A 9,123-nucleotide genomic window follows, 5' to 3' on the forward strand; every position below is an offset into this window, starting at 1 on the left:
GCAGTCTGGGCCGCTCCCGCCGTCCGCTGCCATCTTGCTTTACTCTAAGGCGGCTGTGACCGCGGCTCAGAGCTATCTTGAGCCATGAAGCTAATAGCCAGAGCTGGGTCCCTCTCGGTGAGTACAGCTGGCGGGCTTGGGGGAGGGTGGGGGAGCAGACTGTCAGCAAGGTCATAAGGACCGGAGGTGCCTGGTTTGGGGTTCCGGGGCCTTGGGTTTTGTTCTGCCCTTCAGGTGAATCCTGCCGGCCAAGTGGGCTGCAGGCTGGGTGGATAGGGCGTTGGAAGGCCAGCTTGTGCTCTGAGCAGAGGAGACTTAATGCCGGAAAACCTGAAGAGAGGGGGAGGGCTTAAGAGCGGAGGTGAAGCGACTCGGGTGCAGACACCTTTGAAGGTCACTGCTGCACTTGGTGTGCAGGAGACCGCGAGATCTGGGCCGCAGGAGGCCGGCGTAGACCTAGTCCCCCATCCCTAACCTATCAACTGCGGCCTCTTCTTGGCGTATCACGGAGCATCAGCTTCCCCAACGGTTAAGTGGGCTTATGAGTAAAATCATAAGGAAGAAATGAGTTAATACCTTTATAGCTTTTTTTCCCTGTGCTTGGAACTTGATTGTCACTGTGGTGTCCTGGCTGTATAAAGTGTGCTTTTCTTGATCTCTTGTTAGAGTTTATCCAGGAGGGTTTCTTGGCGTGCCCTCTAGAGTTTCTTAAGGCTCCTCCTTCAAGCCCGAGTGAAACACAGCTGTCGCTTGGGGAAAACTCCGCTAGGGTCAGTGTTATATCAGTGTGAACCGGTGGTTGTCAAGGGGGGACAGTCTCAGTATCCGAGATTAAAAAAGTTCAGCGAGGGGCTTCCCTGGTGGCGCAGTGGTTGGGAGTCCGCCTGCCGATGCAGGGGACGCGGGTTCGTGCCCCGGTCCGGGAAGATCCCACATGCCGCGGAGCGGCTGGGCCCGTGAGCCATGGCCGCTGAGCCTGCGCGTCCGGAGCCTGTGCTCCGCAGCGGGAGAGGCCACAGCAGTGAGAGGCCCGCGTACCGCAAAAAAAAAAAAAAGTTCAGCGAGGCCAGTTTTGCCCCCCAGGGGACAGTTGGCAATGTATCTAGAGACGTTTTTGGTTGTAACAACCTGGGGGGGAGTACTACTGCTGAACAACCTACGGTGCACAAAGCCACCCACAATAAAGAATTTTCCAGCCCAAAGTGCCAAGAGTACCTGGGTTACTGAGTAACCTAGTAACCTTCTAGAAGGAGGTGCAGAAGACCGGGGAATGGAGTTTCCCTGTGCTTAATGTTTAAATAGCTAAAATATGAATTATACAAATAGCTGTAATTTAGGCTGTAATTCTCTTACCCTTCTTAGCACCCCTAGACAAACCAGTGATTAATAACCCTTAGAGAGAAGCCCGGTTAGACTGGCAAAAGGCCCCAAAAGCTCTTCCTCCATTGCATCCATCCCCACCTTCCAGTAGAAAAAAGAACTCAAAGATAACAGAGTTGGGGCTTCCCTGGTGGCGCAGTGGTTGAGAATCTGCCTGCTAATGCAGGGGACACGGGTTCGTGCCCTGGTCTGGGAGGATCCCACATGCCACGGAGCAACTAGGCCCGTGAGCCACAACTACTGAGCCTGCGCGTCTGGAGCCTGTGCTCCGCAACGAAAGGCCGCGATACTGAGAGGCACGCGCACCGCGATGAAGACTGGCCCCCGCTTGCCACAACTAGAGAAAGCCCTCGCACAGAAACGAAGACCCAACACAGCAAAAATTAATTAATTAATTAATAAACTACTACCCCCAACATCTTCTTTAAAAAAAAAAAAAAAAAAAAAAGATAACAGAGTTGAAGAGGACCAATGTAAACAAATTGCAATAAGCTTGAAAGCAATTGTTTCTACTTATAACACTTATTTTACATAAGAATAAATTTATACATCTTTTGTTATTTAAACAAAATAGTAGTTGTATGGACAATTACTAGGATAATATTTTGCAACAGATTTGAATGGGACAAATTATAGGAAGTACCTAACCAACAAAGTATCACTGTTCAGGCACATTTGAGCGGAGAGCACCTAAATGTACCTTAGCAATAGAACTATGGATTATTTGAACTGCTGTGCCCACAGCAGTTTTTTTACTTCCTGGAAAATCAAAAGGTAGAATCAATAGTAGGGTTAACTGTACCACACCCAGGAAATGAAATTGATGATGATAAAGCAAAGCTAATTGGAATTTATAATTTGAATGCACTAACAGCAAATGAAAACTAGGAACCAGCTTATCAATAGTATAGCGCTGATGCTGAATGCACAACAAACAACCGTCCTGGACAACACGGAGTAGAGGCATTGCAGCCTCTGAGGAGGGTCCTTGGGAAACTCTAGCAGCATGTTCATTTGATCCTGGGAGTACCAAAGATTAACTCTCAACATCTCCACTAGTAACCTTAAGATCCTTAGACATAATCAAAATGAATTCTGTGGCATTGTATATCATTTGCCAAAAAAAAAACTGAATAAAGTTATGCATTTTTGATCCATTATATGACATTTAAGAGGACGCCTTTACCTTTCCAGTGGCTGCATATTATATATACTGAGAATCTACTATGGATGAAGCTATTGTTAATCTCAGGGTATATTAGTCAAAGAAGATAAAACCTTTGGTTGTGTAGTCTTAATGTAGCACAGAAGAGAGTGAAGATACTGTGGGAAATATCGGGGGCTGGAGGAAGTTTTCTTTGATATACTTTGTCTTTTTTAAAGATTACTAAACTGATGAAGGAAATGAATTCATATTGGAAAGTAGACTAAAAAGATGAGACGCTTGGGCAGATAAGGGAAACAATAATGCTGAAATCTATAAAAGGGTATGAATGTGGCTATTCCACACTTTTTCAAAAAATTCCAAAGCATTAGAGCTAGAAAGGACCACTTGAAGTTTTAATAAGATAGTTAAAAGGTAAAAGAAAATACAGTAATTCTTTACATAGTACAAAATGAACATGTTCAACTCAGTATTCCTTCAGGCTCTACAAATCACAAATAACTAGAGATTTAAGAGTGGCATGGGTAAACTGGTGGGTAGTAATTTCATAGTAAAGTTAATCAGCTAAATCCCCCCATGGAGTTTTTTTTACCACTGAACACCCTCTATTGCTTGGGCCTACTTGGATACAATGCACTATTCTTTTGAGAAATGTGGTAACCTTTCTTTTTTGTGTTTAGAGATTTTATTCCCTCAAAGTTGCTCCCAAAGCTAAAGCCACAACTGCCCCTGCAGGAGTGCCTCTACATCCTCAGGACCTTGAGGTTAGTCCCACTGAGTTGCTCACTGGACACATATGTGCCTTACTGTCCTTGGTAATGTAAAGACATTAATCACATCCCTACTTTATTTTAAATACAGTTTACCAAATTACCAAATGGTTTAGTGATTGCTTCTCTCGAAAACTATGCTCCTGCATCAAGAATTGGTTTGTTCATTAAAGCAGGCAGCAGATATGAGGACTCCAACAATTTAGGAACCTCTCATTTGCTTCGTCTTGCATCCAGTTTGGTAAGCATCTTTACTACCTCAATATGTTTAGAAATCTGTGGCACCTTGGTCCTACAGAAAAGAAAAACTAAAAGCAACATCCCTATACTAGTTTCCTGGAGCTGCCATAACAAATTACTGCAAACGGAGTGGCTTAAACAACAGGAATTTATCCTCTCACAGTTCTAGAGGCTAGAAGTCAAAGTCAAGGTGTCAGTAGAGCCGTGCTCCCTCTAAAGGCTCTAGGAAGAATCTTGCCTTGTCTCTCCTAGCTTCTGGTGGTTGCTAGCAATCCTTGGCATTCCTTGGCTTGCAGCTACATCATTCCAATATCTGCCCCTGTTCTCACACGGCCCCCTCTGTGTGTCTGTGTCCAAATATCCCTCTTATTGAATGTTTCCGGTCATATTAGATTTAGGGCCCACTCTAATCCAGCATGACCTCATTTTAAATATTTATATCTGCAAAGGCTATTTCCAAATAAGGTCACATTTGCAGGTTCTGGGTGGACATGAATTTGGGGGACACTTTCAACCCAGTACAGTCCCCTAATACATCATGAAAAACCACAGGATATTTACCATAGAGAAGCATTAAATTAGTATCCAACCGAATGTTAGTGCTAGAGCATAAGAAATCAGTAAAAAACAAAATTTTTAATTTTAAAAAAGAAGTGCCAGAAACGGAAAGAAAATTACTCTTTCTCATATGCAAATCTCTTTCAGAATAAATGGATGAATCCAGTAAGATTTATTTGATAATGGAATTTTTACCTAAATGTACTTTGTATAAAAATCTATACTTGTGCTTTTTGGTCAACTTTGTTTTATAATTCTTAAACTAAAAAGGATTCATTCACTATTCGGTTAGCGTTCCTTTTGAATTTAATGACAATTAGGCTTTGACATAAAGTGATGTTTGGCAAGCTTAGCATTAAAAAACTACTAAAAACAATTGTTTTTTCATTTCTAAGACTACAAAAGGAGCTTCATCTTTCAAGATAACCCGTGGAATTGAAGCAGTTGGTGGCGAATTAAGGTTTGTTAAAAATAAATAATCGGAAATAGTGAAAACACCAGAAGATAATCAATTGTAAAGGAGCTTTTTCTCTGTTATCAAGGTGGTTGTTATCAAGACTGATGAATTTGACTGCATAAAATGTAAAACATCTTTATGCCTTAAAGTAAAAATTTAAGTAACTAGGAATAGATATTTGCAACATATGTAACATGGAGAGGATTATTTGGAAAAATAAAGAACTACAAATTAGGAAAAAACAACCAAAGAGTAAATGGACAGACAGAGGAGAGGAACAGGCTGTTCCCAGAAGAGGAAGCCAGAAACAATGATATTTACTTATAATCAACAGTGTGATACCATTTTATACTGCTGGTGGGAGTATAAATTGATACATCTACATAGGAAAGAATCAAGGACTATCTATTAATGTTGAAAATGAGCATATTCTACAACCTAACCATTTTTAATCGACGTGCACAAAGGGATTCTTTATCGTTATTGAGATCGGAAACAATCTAATGCCTATCTTTAAAGACATGGATAAGTGAAGTATGATATAGTAATATGCTGGGACTACTACACAGCAGTTAAGAATGAACTCAGTCTGTTTCAACATAGCAGGCTTTAAAACAAAATGTTTTGTGGAAAAACAAGTTTCAAGATTTTTTTAAGGTATGAGGTTTTTAACAAAACAATATGTAATGCCTATGATTATGTTTGTCTCTAGAGTGGGAGAAAGTGTGAGAGTTAGCCTGGGAATGGTACAAAGAGACCTTCAACTTTAAAGTTGCCCTTTTTTTTTAAGTTGTGGTAAAATATACTTAACGTAAAATTTACCATCTTCTATTGTATAAGTTCTATGGCAATAAGTGTCATTAAGCAGCCATGACCACCACCCATGTCCAGAATGTTTTCATCTTCCCCAACTGAAACTCTGTAGCTATTAAACACTAACTCCCCATCCCCCTCTTCCCCCGGCCCCAGGCAACCACCATTCTGTGTTCTCTTTCTGTGATTTTTGACTACTCTAGGTACCTCTTATCAGTGGAATCATACAGTATTTATTGTCTTTTCATGACTGACTGACATCACTTAGCAAAATGTCTTCAAGGTTTATACACGTGTAACATGTCAGGATTTTCTTCTTTTTTTTTAAGGTTGAAATATTTGCGGTTTTCTTAAGATTTTTAAAATATTTTTAAAATTTAGTTGAGTGTATTTTTGTTATACTATTATTTATACTTTATGTACTTAAAAATAATTTTTTCCAAAAGAATTTGTTGACTTAACGAAGATATAAGGGAAAGCTTGTTCTTCTGATTTAGATAATTCACTGTAATTTATTTTTGACTCAGTGTGATTTCAACAAGGGAAAACATGGCTTATACTGTGGAATGCCTGCGGGATGATGTGTAAGTACCTTTGTGTGTTTAGAACATCTGCTTTTAAAGAAATACTAAGTTGCTCAGTTGTAGTCTTTTTTTTAATGTGGCATTATGACCTCTGATGTTGGTTTCTGATTATTATTCACAAACTGCCTAAAGTTTAATAATGAGAGCAATACAGTTATGTAGAATGGATGTTGGTTTTAAATTTTTGACTGGTAACCCTTATCTTCTTGTCTTCTGTAGTGATATTCTAATGGAGTTCCTGCTCAATGTCACCACAGCACCAGAATTTCGTCGCTGGGAGGTAGCTGCCCTTCAGTCTCAGCTAAGGATTGACAAAGCTGTGGCTTTTCAGAATCCACAGGCTCGTAAGTACACTTTCAGATTGTATTCCGTCGTTTCTAAGATACTGGCTTTTTGAGAAAGTCAATTTGTAGAAGAATAAAATTGCTATAGAAATTCTTTTTCTCCTTGGGTTTGAAAATACCCTCTCCAAAAATTTGTCCACTTTTTAAAACATATTGTTCATTTCTAAACATTTGTATTGTTATTTTTCATCTTTGATAGCAAGTAAATTGACTATAGAATCCTAGGCCTTTTGCCTTTGTCGTCCCCCTCCCCCCATCTCCCCACCCATCCACCCTGCTGCCCACCCCACCCCACCCCTGGTGTTTTTTCAGTGATTGTTTTGCTTACACTAAATCTGGCAGCAGTTTATTGTTGCTGTTGCTGCTATTATTGTTTAGCCAACTCACTTTTATTGTGTCTTTCCAAAGTAATCAACTTAATTAAAAAAAAAAAACTTTTTTGTATTCATATTTGTGTTTATATAACGTTTAGTTATCTAATCTTGACAAGCACATCTGGCAAAACAAATCTTTATAAAAAAGCGCCGCTGATTCTCAGAAGTCATAGCGCTTCTGGTAGGAGCGGAAGTGTGCAGGTAGACCACTGAGGTGTAAGCAGGTGACCAGCTGTAGGGGCTGAGAACGGGATGGACTTCTCAGATGCAGGCCTGTCAAGAGAGGGTCTCCTGTCAAGTGTCTGGAACATAATGAGTGCTTGGTTCCTGTTAGCTCATATTATTTCACGGAGATAACTTTGTTACTCCAGACGTCTACCAAAGAAATAGATAGAATGGTAAAATTGTACAAAAGATGATTTCAGTGTCCAGAGTAGCTTTCTTCCCCACTGGTAGCAGTGAGGCTCCAGCCCTTATCCTTTCTGCCTGGACAGTTATTGCAGTCTCCTGGCTTGTGTCTCTGCCCCCAGGTGTACATCTTCCACCAATGGCAATGTACATTTTACATTGCCATTACAGTGATCCTTCTGACATGAAAATCCAGTGAAAATCCTTTAAAGGCAAACTCTTTAACTTAGCATATATGGTAACCCTAATGATCTGGCCCCTGCCTCCCTCCCTTGTTTCTTGCTCTCTTTCCCTCCTAGCTGCAATTCCCCTTTGAATCAGACTGTTGTCATACTTTATGCCTTTGTCTGTGTCCTCTGCCTCAAATGCTGTTCCCAGATCATTCACCTGGGAAACACCTACTCATTCTGTAAGACTCATCCCAGATTTTACTTTTATTACTCCTTTCCAGTTCCCACTGCCCTTCCCTAGTGCCCCCGCTGCACTTTTGATATACTACTAACATCACACCCATAATAATTTATTTTACAGTTTTTCCCCCTCAACATTTTGAGGGCATACATGTGTCTTACTGGTCTCTGTGTTTCCAGCACAGTGCCTGGCATGGAGGGACACCCAAATAATAAGCAAATAAAAGAGACATACCTCAAGCAAAGGCACTGAACCAGGAAAGTAGGAACAGTGCCAGGGAGGTGTACAGTTTGGCAGTAGCATTTGACCCCTGTAAGCTAGTAATATGACCTAACACTGATACTTTCATATCTCCTCTTACCCTGACGACTCCCTTGTGACCTCGAGAGGGAACCTAGAAGTAAGCAAAATTCAGATTAGATGACTTAATCAAGGTCACATGGCAAATCAGTGGCAGAACTGTAATTAGATTAAGACTTCTGAATCTAAAACCCATATATGGTTTCCAGATGATACCAGGTCAATTAAAGTTAGAGAAGAGTTTAGGTGGACTCTGACATTTAGAAGCTGCTATCATAGAAACTCTTATTTTTCTCAGCACATTCGAGTGGCAGAATTTTAACAGTTGTTAGAGGTTAAATGAAATTATTTTTGCAGTCCTCTTAATACTTGAATTCGATGACCAAAGTTGTGTAGTTTAGTTGCTTTCTAGGCTCTAAACGTCATGTTGTCTTTATTTAAATCACACTTCTGTAACTGCTTCCTTACTTATTTTACAGACGTCATTGAAAATTTGCATGCTGCAGCTTACCGAAATACCTTGGCTAATTCCTTATATTGTCCTGATTATAGGATTGGAAAAGTGACACCAGATGAGGTACTGATAAAACACATTACATTTTTTTTTTAATTTTTAAATTTAATTTAATTTATTTTTTTATACAGCAGGTTCTTATTAGTCATCAGTTTTATACATATCAGTGTATACATGTCAATCCCAATCGCCCAATTCAGCTCACCACCACCACCACCCCACCGCGGCTTCCCCCCTTGGTGTCCATACGTTAGTTCTCTACATCTGTGTCTCAATTTCTGCCCTGCAAACTGGTTCATCTACCATTTTTCTAGGTTCCACATATATGCATTAATATGTGATATTTGTTTTTCTCTTTCTGACTTATTTCACTCTGTATGACAGTCTCTAGATCCATCCACGTCTCAACAAATGACCCAGTGTCATTCCTTTTTATGGCTGAGTAATATTCCATTGTATATATGTACCACAACTTCTTTATCCATTCTTCTGTCGATGGGCATTTAGGTTGCTTCCATGACCTGGCAATTGTAAATAGTGCTGCAGTGAACATGTTTCTTTTTGAATTGTGGTTTTCTCTGGGTATATGCCCAGTAGTGGGATTGCTGGATCATATGGTAATTCTGTTTTTAGTTTTTTAAGGAACCTCCATACTGTTCTCCATAGTGGCTGTATCAGTTTACATTCCCACCAACAGTGCAAGAGGGTTCCCTTTTCTCCATACCCTCTCCAGCATTTGTTGTTTGTAGATTTTCTGATGATGCCTGTTCTAACTGGTGTGAGGTGATACCTCATGTAGTTTTTT

General features: G+C 40.3%; 1 protein-coding gene across 1 annotated transcript in view; it reads left to right on the forward strand.

Annotated features, from left to right (window-relative positions):
* Positions 1-5: 5 nt before the first annotated feature.
* Positions 6-9,123, forward strand: part of UQCRC2 (ubiquinol-cytochrome c reductase core protein 2) — a 35,390-nt gene continuing 26,272 nt past the window's right edge. Inside the window, exons 1-7 of the mRNA XM_007466283.1 lie at positions 6-117; positions 3,226-3,309; positions 3,407-3,556; positions 4,509-4,573; positions 5,911-5,967; positions 6,187-6,311; positions 8,284-8,381. Of these exons, the coding sequence (XP_007466345.1) occupies positions 85-117; positions 3,226-3,309; positions 3,407-3,556; positions 4,509-4,573; positions 5,911-5,967; positions 6,187-6,311; positions 8,284-8,381 (612 nt within the window). The 5' untranslated portion in view covers positions 6-84. The remainder of the gene's footprint in view (positions 118-3,225; positions 3,310-3,406; positions 3,557-4,508; positions 4,574-5,910; positions 5,968-6,186; positions 6,312-8,283; positions 8,382-9,123) is intronic.

Source organism: Lipotes vexillifer, unplaced genomic scaffold (genome assembly GCF_000442215.2).
Source record: "Lipotes vexillifer unplaced genomic scaffold, Lipotes_vexillifer_v1.1 scaffold783, whole genome shotgun sequence".
Taxonomy (NCBI): domain Eukaryota; kingdom Metazoa; phylum Chordata; class Mammalia; order Artiodactyla; family Lipotidae; genus Lipotes; species Lipotes vexillifer.